This window comes from Diceros bicornis, chromosome 26 (genome assembly GCF_020826845.1).
Source record: "Diceros bicornis minor isolate mBicDic1 chromosome 26, mDicBic1.mat.cur, whole genome shotgun sequence".
NCBI classification, from domain to species: Eukaryota; Metazoa; Chordata; class Mammalia; order Perissodactyla; family Rhinocerotidae; genus Diceros; species Diceros bicornis.
In genome coordinates, this window is record NC_080765.1 from 30,549,927 (window position 1) to 30,571,932 (window position 22,006).

At 34.7% G+C, this 22,006-nt stretch overlaps 1 protein-coding gene across 1 annotated transcript in view; it reads left to right on the plus strand.

Annotated features, from left to right (window-relative positions):
• The first annotated feature begins 5,104 nt into the window (after positions 1-5,104).
• The window catches only part of LOC131422011 (phospholipid-transporting ATPase ABCA3-like), a 206,546-nt gene continuing 189,644 nt past the window's right edge, over positions 5,105-22,006 (plus strand). Inside the window, 3 exon segments of the mRNA XM_058568871.1 lie at positions 5,105-5,220; positions 5,554-5,806; positions 8,339-8,466. Coding sequence (XP_058424854.1) covers positions 5,161-5,220; positions 5,554-5,806; positions 8,339-8,466 — 441 coding nt within the window. The 5' untranslated portion in view covers positions 5,105-5,160.

Sequence of the window (22,006 nt, forward strand, 5' to 3'; positions counted from 1 at the left end):
CCTTCTATATAGAGTCACCCTTTAGCATTTTGGAGGAGGGGTTCTGGTTTCTGGTTGACAGATTCTCAATTTGTATTTCTTTGTTTTTATTTCACCTTAATTCTTGCAAAATATCATTTGCTTAGTATAAATTTAGTTGGTAGGTATTTTCTTCCAGCACGTTGAATATATTATTTCAGTCTTTGCTGGTTTCCATTTTTTTCAAAGAAGTCAGTTTAATCATTGCTTTATGAAGATCATCTGTCTGCTTTCTCTGGTTGCTTTTGAAATTTTCTCTTTTTTTTTGGTGGAGGGGGGATTGATTTTTAGCTTCACTGTCGTGTACTTAAGTGTGGAAATCTTTTCATTAATACTGCTTGGGGTTCATAGGGCATCTTGAATCTGTGATTTTATGTCTTTCATCAATTTTGAAAATTTTTCAACTATTTTCTCTTTGCTATCTCTGTTCATTCTCTCTACTCCAGTTGGTACTCCAGTTATGTATTCATTAAACTTTGTGCCTGTCTTTGCATCATTATCCTCTATTCTTTATTTTTCTATCCTTTTGTCTATGTTTCATTTTGAGTATTTTTTTCCAAAAAAATTTTCAGACCAGTAATTCCTCTTCAGCTATGTCAAATCTGCAATTATACCATCTATTGAGGCTAAATTGTTACAATATTTTTCTGTTTTAAAATTTCTATTTGGCTGTTTTTCCTATTTGTCATGCCGTTGTTGTAGTTTCCAGTTCTCTTCTCAAATTTTAATTCTGTCTTTATTTCTCTTTGAATGTAGCGGTTATAGTTACTTGAAAGTCTCTTGGCTGATCATTTTAAGATATGGAACTTTTTAAATTGTTTCTATTGCTTATTGGTTTTTCATTCATGTAATCTTGTTTTCTTTTTTCTATGGTTATTTTGTATTATGTGCTAGAAATTATATTTGGAAAATTGTTTTTAGAAATAATTTCATCTAAGATGTTGTTTAATTCCTCCAGAGGGATTTTTATTTTGTTTTCTTCTCTGTGGCATTTCTGTCCAGTCTCAAAGATTGAGATGATTTGGAGCTCTGTTGCAGTCTCTGCAGTGTCTGATCTAGTTCTGGTTTACCTTAACTCTTGGCAGCCCAAAGCAAGGGAACTTTACTATCCCACCCTGATCCCAGGTCTGTGGATTTAACTTTGGTCACTCTGTTACATGAGACTCTCAAAATGGCTACTCAGCTTCCCAGTCTCTCAGCTGCCGCTTCAGAAATTGACAATGCTGAAGGGAGGAAGATTACCCCAAATGCTAGGCCTCCCTCTGCAAATTTCAATCTTCTAGTTGTACTCAGCAGGAATGTTTATTTCAATAACTTATTCTCCCCTTCTTGAAGGTTGACTTATGTTATTTTCATATCCACTAGATTTGCAGTTATGTCTACCTTTATATTCTTAATATTATTTATTTATGCTTCCCTTTTTTTCTTGATGAATTTCACCAGAGGTTTGCCTATTTTACTACTCTTTTTAAAAGATCTATGGTTTTATTATTCCACTCTATTTTATTAATTTCTACTTTCTATTTCATACATTTTATACATTTAGCCTTATTTCTTGTCTCCAACTTTAGTTGGGTTGATTCTATTATTCTTTTTCTAATCTCTTAAACTGAATCCTAAGATCATTTATTTTAAACTTCTTTTGCTTTTTCACATAAAGACTTAAAAGAATACATCCTTATTTAAGTATAACATTAGCTATATTCTACAATTATTGATATGTAGTATTATTGTTATCAATTGGTTCTAAGTACTTCAAATTCTCTCTGATTTCTCCTTTGACAGATGAACTACTTAGAAGTATTTCTTTTTAAGTTTCTAAATCCAGAGGAATCTTTAACTCATCTTTTTATGTATCTGCACCCTAATACAGTTGTAACCATAGGGTGTATCTGTATGATACTAGTAATTTGAAATTTATTGGGATATTGCTTTTATGGCTAGAATATGGCCAATTTTTATCAATGTTTTATGTGTGCTTGAGCAACAATCCTAATTATTGTGTAGAGGATTCTGTATGTATCAACTTGTTAATTATGTTGTGTTTAAATCTTCTGTATTTTTTCCAATATTTTTACATTTGTATGACCTATCAATAATTTGGAAAATTGTATTGAAATCTTTCACTCTGATGGTTGATTGACCATTTTATCCATTGTGCTTGTATGAAAGTTACTTTATATATTTTTAGACTGTTACTAAGTATACATTAGTATGGCATTGATATCAGATGTGTGTATAGCATTGATATCAGATGTGTGTAAGTGTAGAATTGCAGATTTCCTGGTGAATTGAGCCTTTTATAATGTAGTAAAAATATTTTTTACGTTAAAGACCATTTTCTCTAAAATTATTATAGCTCTCCAAGATTCCTTTTGTTAGTATAAGCTTGGGATATTTAAAAATTTTTTTTTTTTTTACTTTTAGCATTTCCATATTCTTTTGTTTAGATATGTCCCCTTATAAACAGTATTTAGCTAAATTTCCAAATTGAAACTTACAGTCTCTGTTAACTGACAGGTTTAATCCATTTAAATTTTTTGTGATTACTGATCTATTTGAATTATTCTACCATTTTAATTTTTACATTTTGGTTGTTCTAAATGTTTTATGCTTCTTCTGTGTCCTGTTTTGCTTTTTTAATTTTAGTTGATGGAATTTTTTTTTTTGCTTGTTTGTGTGGTGAGAAAAGGATAATCTTTTCAATAAAATAGTACTGAGTCAGGTGGATATTCACATGGAAAAAATTCAATCTTAATCTGTTTATCAAATTAAACATAAAAATCAATTAAAAGTGGAGAGTAGATTTAAAGGTGAAAAGAAAAACAAAACATTTAGAAAAGAATATAGAAGAACAACTTGGAGTAGGCATATTTTTATTAAACAGGACACAAAAAAAACTGGTTGCTTAGACTAACTTAAAATAAAGAGCTTTCTTCATCAAAAGATGCTTTGAAGAGAGTAAAAAGACAAGTCATAGAGTTGGAGAAGATATTTGCCAGATTTATATTTAAAGGAATCTGTACTAGAATATGTAATGAACTCTTCCATCAAACAATAAGGAAAGGTTGCTCCTCCAATAAAAATTGGTAAAAGACTTGGACAGTTACCTCACAAAAGAGGATATGCAAATACCCAATAAATATATGAAAATTTTGATATAGTCACACTTGTCTAGTTTTAGTTTTGTTGCCTGTGCTTTGGTGTCATATCTCAGAAATCACTGCCAAGCCCCGTGTCAAAAAGCTTTTTTCCGCTGTTTTTCTCTAGGAGTTTTACAGTTTCAGGTCTTACATTTAAATCCTTAATCCATTTTGAGTTGATTTTGGTGTATCGTTTAAGATAAGGGTCAAACTTCATATGTTTGCATGTGAATACCCAGTTTTCCCAAGATCATTTGTTGAACAGACTACCCTTCCTCATTGTGTGTGCTTGGCATCCTTGTTGAAGATCAGTTGACCATATATGTGTGGATTTATTTCTGGATTCTTTATGCTGTTTTGTTGATCTATATGTCTGGTGGTGTTTTTTTGTTTTTGTTTTTTGCCAGTACCACACTGTTTTAATTGCTGTAGCTTTGTAATATATTTTGAAATCAGGAAGTATGATGCCTCTAACTTTTTTTATTTCTCAAGGTTGCTTTGGCTATTCAGGGTCTTTTGTGGCTCCATATGTATTTTAGGATTGTTTTTCTATTTTGGTCAAAAAATGCCATTGGAATTTTGATAGGGATTGCATTTAATCTGTAGATCGTTTTAGGTTGTATGGACATTTTAAATCTTCTGATCCATGAACACAGGATGTTTCCATTTATTTATGTCTGCTTTAATTTCTTTCATCCTTGTTTCATAGTTTTCAGTGTACGAGTCTGTCACCTCCTTGGTTAGGTTTATTCCTAAGTATCTTATTCTTTTTGGTGCTAGGGTAAATGAGATTGTTTTCTTAATTTCCTTTCCAGATAGTTTGTTAGTCTGTAGAAACACAACTGATTTTTGTATGTTGATTTTGTGTCCTGCAACTTTGCTGAATTCATTTGATTAGTTCTGTTAGTTTGTTTAGTTCTAACATTTTTTGTGTGTGAAGTCTTTAGGGGTTTTTATGTATAAGATCATGCCACCTGTGAACAGAGTCAGTTTTGCTTCTTCCTTTCTGATTTGGAAGTGTTTTGTTTCTTTATCTTGCATAATTGCTCTGGCTAGGATTTCCGGTACTATGTTGAGTAGAAGTGGCAAGAGTGGGCATCCTTGCCTTGCTCCAGATCTAAGAGGAAAAGCTTTCAGTTTTTCACTATTGAATATGATGTCAGCTGTGGGCTTATCATAAATGGCCTTTATTATGTTGAGATACCTTTCTTGTATACCTAATTTGCTGAGTACTTTTATTATGAAAGGGTGTTGAGTTTTGTCAGATGCTTTTTCTGCATCTCTATTAAGATGATCATACAATCATTATCCTTCATTCTGTTAATGTGGTGTATCACAGTTATTAATTTGCATATACTGAACTATCATTGCATCCCAGGGTTAAATCCCACTTGATCATGATATATGATCCTTTTAATGTGCTGTTGAATTTGCTTTGCTCGAATATTTTGAGGATTTTTGCATCTCTTTATCAGGGATATTGGCCTGTAGTTTTCTTTTCTTGTAGTGTCCTTATCTGGCTTTGGTATCAGGGTAATGCTGGTCTCCTAAAATGAGTTTGGAAGTGTTCCCTCCTCTTCAGGTTTTTTGGAAGAGTTTGAGGATTAGTGTTAATTCTTCTTTAAATGTTTGGTAGAATTCACTTATGAAGCCATCTGCTCCTGGAACCGAATAAGAAAAATCAGATCTTTTTAGCTTTATGCCATCTGGAGAGATAGAACCACATCTTGCTGTTATTCATTTTTCTGTTTCCTTGTGTTTTAAATGTACTAGAACTTCATTAGATATTAAGTAAGTTAATATAAAAATAGAAACAATATAATTTTATTTATTTCAAATACATAGTTATTCTTGATATCATTTTTTGAGGCTGATTAAGGAGAAAATTAGGAGAAAGAAATAATACTGTTATTTTCTTGATGTTCACATTATTAGGTAACTTAACATTAAAAAACCGTTCCTCTTTACCTGGAGTTGAATATACCCTTTCTATAGAAGAATGGATTTGTTGACACTCAGCCAGTTTGCAGTGCTTCTCTGGAAAAATTTTACCTTAAAGGTAGGTAAAGGTAGCCGTGGAAAATGTTCATAAATGCCCATTTGTTGCAATTCAGGTTTTCTCTGTGTGTGTGCATGTATGTCTGTGTATGTGTGCTTTTAAAAAATCAATTCCAGAGCTGTAGGTAGCTCCAAATATATAAAACTGAGTTAATCAATAGTATAGTATGACCTATAATAAAGTTGGGAGGAGGTGGAAGTGGTATGAGACATTCCAGGAAACACTGGCTCTTCCAGAGTGAAACTTGCAGAAACTTAATATGGTAGAACTATCTGTGTGCATTGAATATGTTCTCTTAAGATAATTAACACCATCTTTTTGTTCCTGTTCTAGAGGAGGCAGTTTATTAATTTAATAATGGAAGTCTTCACAGCGTTGATGTTTCCAATGATGCTTTTGCTATTCCGTATACATATTCATTTGAAAATTTTGGGGCCTTACAATTTTACTTCTCAACCCATCAGTACTCTGCCTTCTTTCCTCAAAAACCCTGAAGAGTGGGAATTGATTTATTTGCCTTCTAATATTGATGTGGTAAAAGAGATCACTGAGAATGTGAAGAGGAATCTAAACATCAGTATTAAAGGTTAGAAATTAAAGTTTTCTGAAAAATTTATTATTAAGTTTTTTTCTGCTGGAGCTAAAACAATGTAGCAAAAAAGAATCAAGTTGGAGAAATCACACTTCCCAATTTTAAGACAACATAACTATAGTTATAAAAACAGTGTGGTATTTGCGGAGGGGTAAACACACAGATCAATGAAACAGAATTGAGAAGCCAGAGGTAGACCTACACAAATATGCCAAAATATTTTTTACAATGATGCAAAAGAATTCAGTGGAAGGATAATCTTTCAACAAATTGTGCTGAACAATTGGACATCAATGGCTAAAACAATGAAACTTCACACCTTATGCAAAAATTACATCAAAATGGGTCACAGATCTGAAAGTAAAATGATAAAACATTTAGGAAAGGACACAGGAGAAAATCTTTGTAACTTAGAGTTAGTTGAAGAATTCTGAGACTTGACATCAAAAGCATCATCATGAAAGAAAAAAATGGATAAACTGGACTTATGATATATATTATTAGTGGTTGCCCTTAGAGTTAAAATATGCATACTTAATTTTTCACAGTCTACTTAGAACTAATATGTTACACTTTATGTAATGTCAAATGTTTACCAGTATATAGGTGTCTTTATATTTCCCTCTTTATGTTGTAGTTTTCATACTTACATAAGTTGAAAACTTCATCAGAAAATGTTATAATTCACACACATATTTTAAAGAACTTAAGAAAACTGTTTACCCAGGTATTTACCATAGCTGTTGCTCTTCTTTCATTCTCAAAGTTCCAAGTTTTCTTCTGATATTATTTTCCTTCTTTCTGAAGAACTTCCCTTAACAATTTTTTATAGCAAGTCTACTAGCAATGAATTCTCTTTGTTTTCCTTCATCTGAGAATGTCTTTATTTCATTACTGAAGGGTTATTTTCATTGGGTATAAAATTCTGGGTTGACAGTATTTTCTTTCAACATTTAAAAAATATTTGCCACTTACTTGTTACCTCCTTGGTTTCTGAAAAGAATCTGCAGTCATTTGAATCCTCTTTCCTCTATAGGTAATGTGTCATTTCTCTCTGGCTGCTGTCAAGATATTTTCTGTCTTTATTTGTCAAAAGTTGGTTTATGATTTGTCTGAGTGTAAATTGATTTTGGTTTAGTCTCTTGGGGGTTCACTGAGCCTTTTGAATCTGTAAGTTTCTATCTTTCACCACATTTGGCGAATTTTCAACAATTATTTCTCAAAATTGTTTTTCAACATGGCCTCTTTCTTCTCTCCTAGGACAATGATGACACAAATGCTAGACATTTTGTATTTTCCTACAGGTTGTTGAGGCTCTATTCAACTTCTTTCTAGTCTCTTTTTTTTCTTTCTTGTTCAGATTAGGTAATTTCTACTGATCTATCTTCACTGACTCCTTCCTCTATTATCTCTCTATAGCTTAACAGCTATTGAGCCATCAAGTGACTTTTTTTTAAAAAAAAGAAAAAGCAGTTTGAAGTGATCTCTACCTCATGATTTATCTTGTTTCTTTTAAAACAGCTTTTATGAGATACAATGTACATACCATACATTCACCTATTTAAAGTGTACAATTCAATGACTTTTAGTATATTCACAGAGTTGTACAATCATTGCCACAATCTTAGAGCATTTTCGTCACCAAAAATAAATCCTGTAACCTTTAGCCATGACCCTGCTATTTCCCATCCCAACCAGGATTAGGAAAACACTGATCCACTTTCTGTCTCTATAAATTTGCCTACTATAAACCTTTTATATAAACTTTATATAAATGCAATATGTGGTCTTTTGTGACTAGTTTCTTTACTTAGCATAATATTTTCAAGGTTCATCCATGTTGTAGCATGTATCAATACTTCATTCCTTTTTATTGCTGAATAATATCCCATTGTATGCATACACTACATTCATTTGCTATATCCTTCTTCAGTTGATGGACACTTAGGTTGTTTCCACCTTTTAGCTGTTATAAATAATACTGCTGTGAACATTTGGCAGCAAGTTTTATGTAGACATATGTTTTCATTTCTCTTGGGTATATACCTAAGAGTGGAATGAGTAAGTCATATGGTAAGTCTATGTTTAACTTTTTGAGAGACTGCCAGACTGTTATCTAAAGTTGTTGTACCATTTTACATTGTGGTCAGCAGTGTATGAAGGTTCCAAGTTTTCTACATCCTCACCAGCACTTGTTATCATCTACCTTTTTGATTATAGCTATCTCAGTGGATATGAAGTGGTATCTCGTGATTTTTATTTGCTTATCCCTGATGACTAATGACTTATCTTTATATATGTTTTATAACGATTATTATTTAAAATTGTAGTAAAATTTTATAAAATAGCTAAAATTGCTTATAACTTCTAATAGTCATTAAGTAGTTGTGATACCAATATTTGAGAAACAGTGTTTTTAAATTTACAATATTTGGATAGGCTTTTGTCCATGTAAGGTAGTATCTCACCTCTTAGGAGGGATTATCAAATATTTTTATGTAAGTGAACAATTTTACCTCTTCATAGTTCGAGGCTTTTCTTCAGAAACTGAGTTTGAGAAGTACATTAAGTATGACTATGAATCTCGGCAAGTGCTGGCTGCCATTGTTTTTGACCATGACTTCAAAAACAGCAATGACCCTCTGCCACTTCAGGTGAGAAAGTTTTATTTAGAGTTTTCTAAATAGTTTTCCAGTAATTACACTTCCAGTTTCTAGGATTTTAATGAATTTGGTAGTATTAACTCTATTTTATAAATGAAGAAATGAATTTTCCTAAGATCAAACTTCTAGTATACAATAGGGAAAGAATGTGAATCCAGATCTGGGTAACTTTAATGCCTGTACTCTTAACTGTTGCATTATGCTGATAAGGGAAGAACTGTATCTTCTACAGAGAAGGCCTTAGACTCATGGGAAACTTTGACTACTCAAGCAATGCTTCGAGTTCTACAAAAGGTGGTAAAATAAATAAGCCTCAAAGCAGATGCATCTTCACTAAGAAGTGTGGAAAAATCCTCTTTCTTTAAATGAAACACAGAATTTAAGTCCTTTCATATATCTTTAGAGAAAATTCAGCCGCATTGATTCAAAATTAGGACCTCTATAGGCACTGAAAAGTGTCTGATTATAGCATAACCCATGAGAAGGAGAGAGAAAGTACTTTGAACTTGGTGTCTCCTTAGCAGATCTTATCAACATTCTATCCTGGTGGCGAAGGAAGTAAATAGTCAGTCTATAATATGTAGATATGGAGCCAAATTCTGTGTTTAGAACACAGATGCTTGTTAGTGGAAGGCAAGATTAATAAGACCACTAGTAGGATAGTACTATTCTTTCTGTGTGTCCCATCCTTCCATGACTCCATTCTTCTGTACCAACTTCCACTTACTAAGTCAAAGTTATCCATGTGCTGATACAGATTTAGGCTCAACAATATACATTGGCTCAAAGTGTCTTCAGTGCCATTTCAAGTTTCGTTCTCATTACTGATTGTGCGTGTGTCCCCAAATATTCAAACTAGATTCCTGATACCAAAATTCCCCAAATTATTTGCCCGAGTGCTTGGTCTGGTTTTTTTCCAGCTTTATTGAGATAGAATTGACATATAACATTGTATAAGTTTAAGACATACAGTGTGATCATTTGAAACACATATATATTGTAAAATGGTTACCACTATAAGGTTAGTTAACACATTCATCACCTCACAGAATTACTATTTTTTGTGTGTGGTGAGAATATTTAAGATGAATAAGTTCTGGGGATCTAGTGTACAGCATGCTGTTTGGTCTGTTTTGAGGTGTTCTAAACAAACCTTTTGATCTCTGTTGATGACTTCATGTATAGCATAGACCTTCTAATATCTACCAGCTTTTCCCCATCTTAGCTGACTTTCTTGACAGGATCTTTTGTTTACCTACAAGTGCCACAATAATACATCTAAATCTCAGATATAATCATGTCACTGTCATGATAAAAAGACTTTAGTGACTTCCCATTGACTCAGGCTCATGTCCAGAGTGCTGTGCACAGGATATATGGCTATCTGTGCATATCCTGATATCCTGGTGCCTGGATATCTCTCCAATCCTATCTCTGCCATCCTTACCACACTTAATGCTCCAATAATAGTTAAATGCTAGAGGTTCCATGAATGCACAATATTACTTTTTGTTTCTGGGATTTTGGTCACTTTGTTTTCTCTACCATAGAGGTACTACTGTGAACTCCCATTCAAACTCCCATTCAATTCTCACACCCAACCTTTCCTTTTCTGTCCTGTCATCATAATCTGTGCATATTTCTATTAGTCAAAATCCATATGGGAACACAGACACTACTGTAGGTATTTCAACAGAAGGATTTTAATATAAGGAAATATTTACACATTCACAGTCTAGATTTTAGTCACTCTCGACCAGCACTTCAGAGGGTATAGCTTGCTTACCTGTCTAGGTGAACCATACCCTTCTTGAGTTCTCGGTTGTCAGGCCATGGTTGTTAAAAATGTGTGTTCACTGTTATCAATGGAAAAGTAAGCACCAAGAGGCACCCCAGACAAGTTTCAGACATATCTCTCTCTGCTTTCATTGTGTAACAGCAACCCTTCATGTTAATCGTGGTTAACTGCTCCCTTTCATATAGTAACTTGTTTATTTTCTGATGCACCACTGTGAGTAGCTTAGCATTACCAGGTAATCATGCAAGTCTCAGTGGAAGCTTTATTGTGTCCTCTCTTGGAAGTGTTCCTCCTATCCCATGAAACAAGGCCTTTAATGCAGCAGAATTTAAGGTTATGGGGATGGGAAGTATAAATTCCATAAGCAGGTATCTGGGAGTGATGATAAGAAGGGCCAATCTACTTCCACGCCTTGGTTCCCATACCCTTATGTTCTAGCTACTGGAGACACAGAAACATATATTAGTTATTGTTAATTACATAGACTGCATCCTGTAGAACAGTGTCCCAGATTAACAGTGTTGTCCCAAAGCTGGTGCCTTAGATGAAATTTAGTAGACCACTTCAATTTCTTCTCTCAGGTCTGCTGCTTCTGAGTGATGTGGAATATGGTAAGAACTATAGATCCAGTGGTCAGATACCCATCACTGTACCTCCTTCACTATAAAAGGGGTCCCTTGTCTGAGGCTTATTGTGTGCCTTTATCCCTACTGCAGACCTATTTCATGTTCTGGGCCCCACTGAAAATTTTCACTTGATGAATATATCTGACCACTACTCTCAAGTGTGGTATGTGCCACCTCTAACTTTCAAAAAAAGAGGCCTTGGCAAAAAGAGGCCCACCAAGTGCAGTGCTTCTTTTAAGTGGTTAGGAGTACAGTGTGCAACAAATTATTTTTACTTTAAGGGCATATCCTGGCATACCCTAGACATTGACCCATAAAAACTTCACCAATTAGCAAGGCTCTGAATCTTTATAGGCTTTATTTCTCAACCTCTGGTAAGCAGATGTCTTACGAGGGCATTTAGAGTACTTGTCACTTCCTGTTTATCAGGTCTAAATGTATATGAAGATGCAAAGGACTTAAAAATATCCAAAAGAATTTTGTAAAAGAATAACAAAGTTAGGGGACTTATAGCCTTGACTTCAAGACTTATTATAAAGCTACAATAATCACTACCGTGTGTTAGTGGCATTGATCAACAAATAGATCTATGAAACAGAACAGAAAGCCTAGAAATAAACTCTCTTTAATACAATTGTTTGAATTTTGACAGGGGCACCAAAGAAATCTAATGGGGGGAAGGAAGATGTTTTCAAAAAATAGTGCTGTAATGATTGGATATATATGTGGAAAAAATAAACCTTGAGTTTACCTCACTCTACACACAAAAAGTAATTCATTGTGGATTATAGATTTAAAAGTGAAAGCTAAAACTATAATACTTTTAATGTAAAACATAGACAAGTATCGTCTTTACTGGGGGATAGCAAAAGTTTTCAGGTCACAGAAAGCAATAACCATAAAAGAAAAAATTAATAGATTAGGGTTTATCAAAATTAGAAACTTCTGCTCATCAAAAGACACTGTTGACTTCTGGTCTAGACAAGATGGTGTGGACTCATTTCTGCCTGCCCCTCCTCACTAAGCAGAACTGTAAACCCTGGAAATAGTGCAGAGGCAAACAACGAAAAACTCTGAAAGGTGGTAAGAAGGCTGCAAACTAGTTTAAGACCCCAGGCCTGGAGGAGCAACACAGGGGCGCACATCTTAATGTACCCTGACCAGCAGAAGGCAACAAAGACCCAACATTTTCTGACTCCTAGCATAGCAATAGAAGGCAGCCTAGATAGGCTCATTCCACTCCAGGTGCAAGTGGAAGCCTTTCTGACATCAAGTGACTCTGACACCCCTGACAATGAGGAATGGATAGGGAGTCCTGCTAACAATTGTTGGCCAGGAGAAATATTCTCCTTCCCCGCCAGGCCTCACATGCCCCTCCCCTGCTGCTATATACTGAGGCACAGGAGCCAGAGGGACTCAGCCACAAGTGGCCCAGTCTGGGAATTGTCTTCATCTCCACAGGCCTGAGACACCCCTCATGGCAAGACACTGGGGTGAGTGGGCCAGTATAACCATCAAGGGGGACCCAGCCAGAACAAGTGGCTGGCCTAGGCAGCCCCTTTGACCCTATGGGTATGAGACTCCCTTTTCTTGTCCAGATAGATAAGGGTAGCCAAGGGATGGTGGTAGGGGGCCCCACCACAAGAAATCCCAAACTCAAGAAGCAATCTCTGTCCCATATAGACAGATAGGATCCTGCTGTAATTGCTTGAGTCAGGAAAGCCTCTTCCTTCCTTTGGGCCTAAAAATCCTCTCTCCCACAGGGAGACACCAGGGCAGACAGGTGGAACTGGCAAGAGGAACACAAGAGTTCCAGCCTGGGAAGGCTCTTTGTCCCATGGTCCTCATCTTCCCCCAGAAGAAAACCTCTTCTGTTCCCTTAGGCAGTACAGGCAGGAACCAGTGGGAGCCCCAGTGGCACCACATAAACTAAGAGACCAAATTAATACTAAAAAGCCTCTGAAAATTAAATTGTCACTGAAACCTCAGCTCACAAAAGTAGGCCAGTACCTGCATGCTAAACTGAAATAGACTGACTGCCTGATGTAATAAAAGATTTAAATAGTATCCAGAGTCTCCTAATGTAATAGACAAAATCAACAGAATAAAATAGAAAATCATCTGTCACACCAAGAACCAAGAAAACCACAATTTAAATGAGTAAAGACAGTCAACTGATGTGAACACTGAGATTAACTAGAGGTTGAAATTATCTGACAAAGATTGTAAAGCAGCCATCATAAAAAGTTTCAACAACAAATTAAAATGGTCTTTAAAAAAAAGAAAATCTTAGCAAAGAAATATAAGTTATAAACTTAAAATATAATAAATCAAAAATTAGTTGGAGGTCTTAATAGTAGAGTGGGCAGAGCAGAGGATATAATACAGAGGAATAAATTTAGCCAGTGAGGTGCAAAGAGTGTGCCCTGAAAACTACAAAACATATCTGAAAGAAATTAAAGAAGACCTAAATAAATGGAAAGGCAGTCCAAGTTCATGGGTAGGAAGACTTAATATTGTTAAGGTGTTGGTATTACCCATAACTACCTACAGTTTCATTACAATCCCTATCAAAATTCCAACCTTTCTTTTTTAACTTCTTGTGTGTGTGTGAGGAAGATCAGCCCTGAGCTAACATCTGATGCCAATCCTCCTCCCTTTGCTGAGGAAGATTGGCCCTGGGCTAACATCCGTGCCCATCTTTCTCTGCTTAATATGGGACACCACCACAGCATGGCTTGACAAGCAGTATGTCAGTGCGTGCCTGGGATCCGAACCTGCGAACCCTGGGCCGCCACAGCAGAGGGAGCACACTTAACCACTTGTGCCACTGGGCCGGCCCCAAATTCCAACATTTTTTGCAGAAAGAGGAAAGCTATCTTCAAATTCGTATAGAATTGCAAGAGGCCCAAATAGCCAAAACAGTCTTGAAAAAGAACAAAGTCAGATGATTCACATTTTCTGGTTGCAAACTTACTGCAAAGCTACAGTAATTAAAACAGTGTGGTACTGGCATAAGAATAGAGATAGACTAATGGAATAAAATTGAAAGTCCAGAAACAAAATCATATACTTATGGCCAATTGATATTTGAAAATGGTGCAAAGTCTATTCAGTGGGAAAGAACAGTCTCTTCAACAAATGATGCTAAGACAGCTGAATTTCCACAAGCAAAAGAATGAGAGTGTACCCCTACCTCACACCATATACAAAAAATAACTCAAAATGGACTAATGATCTAAATATAGGAGCTAAAAACATAAAACTCTTAGAAGAAAACATATGAGTATATATTTATAACCTTGATGTGGCAATGGATTCTTAGATATGACACCAAAGCATGACTAAAAAAAGAAAAAAACTTATATAAATCGGACTTTATCAAAATAAAAAACTTTGTGCCTGAAAGGACATTATCAAGAGAGTGAAAAAACAGCCAATAGAATGGGAGAAAATATTTGCAAATCGTATATCTGCTGAGGGTTTAACATCCAGAATATATAAAGAAGGAGGAGATTAAGTTGTTATAACTATAAGATATTTTACGTAATCCCCATGGCAACCACAAAGAACATAACTATAGAATATACACAGAAGGAAATGAATTTAAAAATTTCTCTGTTAATGTTTTTAATTAATTAATAAATTAGTAATTAATAATGTTTTTAATGTAATTAAAAAATCTAAACACAAAAGAAGATGGTAATGCAGGAAATGAGGTACAAAAAAACACTATAGGACACATAGAAAACAAATAGTACAATGACAGAAATAAGTCCCTCCATGTCAATAATTTAAGTGTAAATGGATTAAACTCTCCGATCAAAAGACAGAGATTGGCAGAATGGATAAAAATACATGATCTAACTATATACTGTCTATAAGAGATTCACTTCATATCCAAACACACAAAGAGGTTGAAAGTGAAAGTATGGAAAAAGATATTCCATACTAATAGTAACTAAATGTGAGCAAGGGTGGCTATACTAATATCAGACAAAATAGACTTTATGTCAAAAAGGTTACAAGAGACAAGAACATTATATACTAATAAAAGTTTCAATACAACAGAAAGATATAACAATTATAAACTTTTATACACCTAATGACATACCATAAAAATATATGAACCAAAAACTGACAGAATATAAGGGAAAATTGACAGTTCTACAATAATTTTACAGTTCTACAATAATATTGTGAGTTCACTCCACTCACAATAATGGATAGAACAACCAGACAGAGTATAAGTAAGGAAATAGAGGACGTGAAGAACACAATAAATCACCCAGATCTAACATACTTACAAAACACTCTACCCAACAACAACAACATACACATTCTTCTCAAGTGCACACATGACATTTTTCTTGATAGAGTATATATTAGGCCGCAGATTAAGTCTCAATAGATTAAAAAGATAGAGATCGCACGAAGAATCTTCTCTGACCACAAGAGGATGAAGTTAGAAATCAGTAACAAAAGTAAAATGGAAAATTTCACAAATTTGTGGGAATTAAAAAATACACTTTTAAACAACAAATGGATCAAAGGAGAAATCACAAAGGAAATTATTTGAAGATGAATGAAAATGAAAACACAACATACCAAAATTTATGGGATGCCACAGAAGCAATGCTAAGGGGGAAATTTATAGCTATAAATGCTTACATTAAAAACATGAAACATCTGTAATCAACAACCTAACTTTACAACTTAAGTAATTAGACAAAGAAGAACAAACTAAACCCAAAGCCACTAGAAGGAAGAGAATAATAAAGATTAGAGTAGAGGTAGATGAAATAGAGAATGGAAAAACAGTAGAGAAAATCAATGAAACCAGAAGTTGATTCTTCAAGATCAACAAAATTGACAAACCTTAGCTAGATGGACTAAGAAAACAAGAGATTCAAATTACTAAAATCAGACATGAAAGTGGGGGCATTACTGCCAATTTCACAGAAATAAAAGGATTATGAAGAAGTACTGTGAACAATTGTGTGCCAAAAAATTGGATAACCTGTGTGAAATGGACAAATTCCTAGAAGTACAAAACCTACTAAGACTAAGTCATGAAGAAATAGAAAATCTAAATAGACCTATAACTAGTAAGGAGATTGAATCAGTTATCAGACGTCTTCCAACAAAGAAAAGCCCTGGACCTGATTTATTGGTGAATTCTACCAAACATTTAAAGAAGAACTAATTCCAATCCTTCTCAAACTTTTCCAAAAAAAAAATAAAGAAAAGGGAGTACTTCTTAACTCTTTCTATGAGGCCAGCATAGCCCTGATCCCAAGGCCAAACGAAGACACTACAAGAAGAACTACAGACCACTATCTCTTATGAACATTGATGCAAAAATCATCCAAAAAATAGATTAGACACACTTCAGCAGCATCTTAAAATGATTATACAACATGACCAAGTGGGATTTATTCCTGGAATGCAAGAATGGTTCAATATGAAAATTGACCAATTTAATAATCGGTCAACAAAATGAAGGGAAAAAAGAAAACACATGATCATCTCAATGGATGTGGAAAAAGCACTTGAGAAAATTCAACACTCTTTCGTGATTAAAACACTCAATAAAATAGGAATAGAAAGAAACTAGCTCAACATAATGAAAGCCATTTATGAAACACCAACAGCAAACATACTCAATAGTGAAAGACTGAAAGCTTTTCCTCTAAGAACAGGAACAAGGCAAAGAAGCCTGCTTTCACCATTTCTATTCAACATAGTACTGGGAGTTCTAGCCAGAAATTAGTCAATAAAAAGAAATATAAGACATCTAAATGGAAAGGAAGAAGTAAAATTACTTCTGTTCACAGATGAATTGACTTTATATGTAGAAAACCCTAAGGACCACACACACACACACACACACACACACACACACACACACACACACACACACAGCTGTTAGAGCATAAGTGAATTCAGCAAAGTAGCAGGATACAAAATCAACAGTCAAAAGTCAGTTGCATTTCTATACACAAACAATGAATAATCTGAAAAGAAAATTACAAAAACAATTCCATTTACAATAAGAGAATTGTATTGTAAATTGAATTTACATCAAAGAGAATAAAATACTTAAGATCTAAAGGAAGTAAAAGACTTGTACAACGAAAACTACAAAACATTGCTGAAAGAAATTAAAGAAGATATAAATAAATGGATACACATCTCATCTCCATGGATTGGAAGACTTAATATTCTTAAAATGTCAATACTACACAAAGCAATATACAGATTCAATGCAATCTTTATCAAATTTCCAGTGACGTTTTTTGCGGAAATAGAAAAACCCAGTCTAGGATTCATGTGGCATCTCAAGGGACCCTGAATAGCCAAAACAATCTTGAAAAAGAACAAAACTGGGGGACTCACACTTCTTGATTTCAAAATTTACTACAAAGCTACAGTAATCAAAACGGTGTGGTATTGACATAAAGACATACATATAGACCAATGGAATAAAATAGGCCAGAAATAAAACCTCACATGTATGGCTAAATGATTTTCCACAGGGTGCCAAACCATTCAATGTGGAAAGGACAGTCTTTTCAGCAAATGGAGCTGGGAAAACTGGGTTATCCACATGCAAAAGAATGAATCTGGACCCTTACCTAACACGATATGTAAAAATTGACTCAAAATGGATCAAAGACCAAATGTAAGGCCTAAAACTATAAAACCCTTAGAAGAAGACATAGGACAAACGCTCACAACATGGAATTTGGCAATGAGTTCTTGGATAAGACACCAAAGACACAGGTAACAAAAGAATAAAGGGTCAAATTGAACCTCATGAAAAATTAAAAACTTTTGTGCATCAAAAGACACTATCCATAGAAAAAAAAGGCAACCCATAGAAAGGGAGAAAATATTTGCTAATCGTATATCTGATAAGGGATTAATATTCAGAATATATAGAGAACTCCTAAAAGTCAACAACAAAAAACGAACAGCCCAACTCAAAAATGGGCAAAGGACTTGAATAGACATTTCTCCAAAGAAGATACATATTGTGAATGGCCAATGGGCACATGATAAAATGCTCAACATCACTAATCATTGGGAAATGTGACTCAAAACTACAATGAGATACCACCTCACACCCATTAGGATGGCTACTATAAGAAAAAAGAGAGGGCCGGCCCAGTGGCATAGTGGTTAAGTTCCTGCGCTCCACTTCGGTGGCCCGGGGTTCACAAGTTCAGATCTTGGGCACAGACCTACACACTGCTCATCAAGCCGTGCTGTGGTGGTGTCCCATAGAAAGTAGAGGAAGGTTGGCACAGATGTTAACTCAGGGCCAATCTTCCTCACAAAGGAAAAAAGAAGAAGAAAGCAAGCAAGTGTTGGTGAGGATGTGGAGAAATTGGAACTCTTGTGCACTGTTGTTGGTAAAATGGTACAGCTGCTATGAAAACGGTATGGAAGGCCTAAAAAATTAAAAATAGGAGTGTCACATGAAGCAGCAATTCCACTTCTGGGTATGTATATACCCAAAAGAATTGAAAACAGGTTCTCAAAGAGATGTTTGTACGCCCATGTTCACAGCAACATTATTCACAGTTGCTACAATGTGGAAGCAACCCAAGTGTCCATTGATGAATGAATTAATAAGCAAAATGTGATATATACATGCAATAGAATATTCAGCCTCAAAAGGGATGGAAATTCTGTTATATGCTACAACATGAACGAACCTTGAGGACATTATTCTAAGTGAAATAAATCAGTCACAAAAAGACAACTACTGCATGATTCCACTTACATGAGGTGCTTAGAGTAGTCAAAATTATAGAGACAGGAAGTATAATGGTGGTTGCCAGGAGCTGGGGGGAGGGGAGAATAAGTAATTATTGTTTAATAGGTATAGCATTTCAGTTTTACAAGAGGAAAGAGGTATGGAGATGGATGGTGGTTAATGATTGCACAACAATGTGAATGTACTTAAAACCACTGAACTGTAAACCTAAAAATGGTTAAGATGGTAAATTTTATGTTATATGTATTTTACCACAATAAAAGTTAAATAAATAGGCACACACAACTATTTAAATGAATCTCCAAGGAATTATGCTGAGTGAAAAAAAGCCAGTCCTAAAAAATTAATACTGTCTGATTCCATTTATATAACATTTTTTAAATTACTAAATTTTAGAAATGGAGAACGTATTCTTAGTTGTCAGAGGATAGCTATTGGAAAAAAGGGCTGATGGAACTGCTTGGTATCTTGACTGTGGTGGTGGGCACAAGAACTTGCACACGTGATAAAATTGTACAAAACTTAATACATACACACATCTGAGTACAAGTAAAACTGGGGGACTCTGAATAAGATTAGAGACGTGTACCAATGTCAATATCCTAGTTGTGATATTATAATTTTATGAAATGTTACCATTGGAGAAAAGTAAAGATTACATACAATCCATTTATTATTTCTTACAACTGCGTGTAAATCTACAATTATCTTCATAAGTTTAATTTTTTTAAATACACTTAATGAAGTGAATTATCAAGACACACTGTTGGAGAATTTATTTGTAAGCATATATGTGACAGTGTATTGTATCCAAGATATTTTTAAAAGTCCTACAACTCAGTAATAAAAAACCAAGCATTTCAAAGATGAGTAAAAGTTTAAATAGATAATTCTTTAAAGGAGATATACAAATATCCAATAAAGACATGAAAAAGTGTGCAATATCATTAGAAATCAGGAAAATGCAAATTTAAACCACATTGACATACCACTAACCACCCACCAGAAAGGCTAAAACTATAGTCTGACAATACGAAATGTTGGTAAGGATGTGAAGCCACTGTTGGTGGGAGTATAAAATTATACAGTCAGGTTAGAAAAATGTCTGCCATTTGTTTAAATAAAACTAAACACACATCTATCCTATAATCCATCAGTTACACTCCTACAAATTTACCCTAAAGAAGGAAAACATATTTTCACAAAAAGAGTTGTACAAGACTGTTCATAGCACCTTTATTCATGATAGCCAAAAATTAGAAATAGCCAGATATCCATCAATCAAAGAATTAGTATACTATGGAATATTGTTCAGTGTCAAAAAAGGAATTAACTACTAAAAAAAAGCAGTTGCATTAATGAATCTCAAAAGCATCATGCTTGGTAAAAGAAGCCTTAAACAAAAGAATACGATACTGTATGATTCCATTTATATTAAATTCTCTAAAAGACAAAATTGATCTATGGTGAAATCAGAAAAATTATGTCTCCGAGGGAGTGTGATGGGGATCAACTGGAAAAGGGCATGAAAGAACTTTCTGGGGTGAAGGTAATGTTTAATTGATAGTGATTTGGGTTACAATAGCTGTATGCATTTGTCAGAACTCATGTACAGTTAAGCAAATGTACAGTTAAGATTTGTGTATTTTGTTGTATGTAAATTTTACCTCAAATAAGAACTATAAACAAATATTGAATTCTAGTAAATGCTGAAGTATTTGGTGGAAGGGTACTAATGTCTCTGACTTCCTTTGCAATGTATCCAAAAATTAAATGTATTGATAGATAAATATAAATTATATATAGGAGCCGGCCCGGTGGTGCAAGCAGTTGAGTGTGCGCGCTCCGCTGCAGCGGCCCAGGGCTCGCAGGTTCGGATCCCGGGCGTGCACCGATGCACCGCTTGTCAATCCATGCTGTGGTGGCGTCCCATATAAAGTAGAGGAAGATGGGCATGGGTGTTAGCCCAGGGCCAATCTTCCTCAGCAAAAAAAAAAAAAAAAGAGGAGGATTGGCATCAGATGTTAGCTCAGGGCTGATCTCCCTCACACACAGAAAAAAATTATATAGATACTATAAATATATAAATGTATATAAATATATACATTTAAATTTATCTATATAGTATAAATTACATAAATTACATAATTACATAAATTACTATACCTCATTTGGCCTTTTTTATGCAAAAGGTAGCATACTTGTCAGTCATCAATTTTATCTTTTTGAACCATAAATCCATTCTTCTGTACTCTGCTCCTTAGTGCTGTAACTACATTTCTGCCTTTTCAGCCAGCTTTATATGACACTCTGCTAACAAAAGGCGCTAGAAGGCAGACTAGAGGCAAGGCTGAGGGAAGAAGAAGGAACTTAAGCTTTCCTGTTAGCTTTCTGTCTGCTTGTAGCTCCTGTGAATGACATCCCAGCAACACTTCTCTATTTTGGCAGGAGCACTTTCTTCCCATACCAGCAGCCAAATACAGTTTGCAGATAGTTCAACACTTTTCAAAATCAGCCTTATCATACTGTCTCAGAGATAACCAGAACTAGGCAAGTGGAGCTCCTTCTCAGAAGACTAGGTCCCAGTCTCAAAGGACCCTTCTTTAAAGCTTTGAGACAGTGAGCTAGCTGACTTGTGCCCCCTCCTCAGCGGTTTGGTTTTCAGCCCCACAGGATCTCTCCTCTAAGTTTATAGTTTTTAATAATTCCAAACTCTTGTTTTTGTTCCCTTAGTCCTAGGGCAAGTGACTGCTTCCTATTGATAACTTAGAATTCCCTTTCAGTTACTTGGTATGATTTCTGTTTTCTGACTATACCTTGAACAGATACATAGCTCTCTATTGTGCAGAGCTGCCATGGTTTATGCAGTCTCCTGTATATGAGCAATTAGGTTAATTCCAATATATATCCACCACAAATAATATTACAACAAACTCATGCATATGTTTTCTTTATATTGTTGGAGGTGTATATTCCAAGTCTGTTCCTGGAAGTAGTGTTGCTGAATCAAACAATAAATGCATATGTAGTTTTGTTAAACGTTGCCAGATTCTCTATTACAGTTATGCCATTTTGCATCCCACAAGCAATGTATTAAAGTGCCTGTTTGTCTACAGCCTTGCCAACAGTGTGTTGTTAAGCTTTTGATTTTTCCAGTCTGATAGATAAGAAAGATATCTCTGTAGTTTTAATTTGCATTTATTTCGTTGTGTGACATTGAGAAGCTTTTCATATATTTATGGGCCATATGTATATCTCTTTTTTGCGAACTGTCTGCATTTTTAGAGGACTTCAAATGTAGATATGATCAGACATATATAT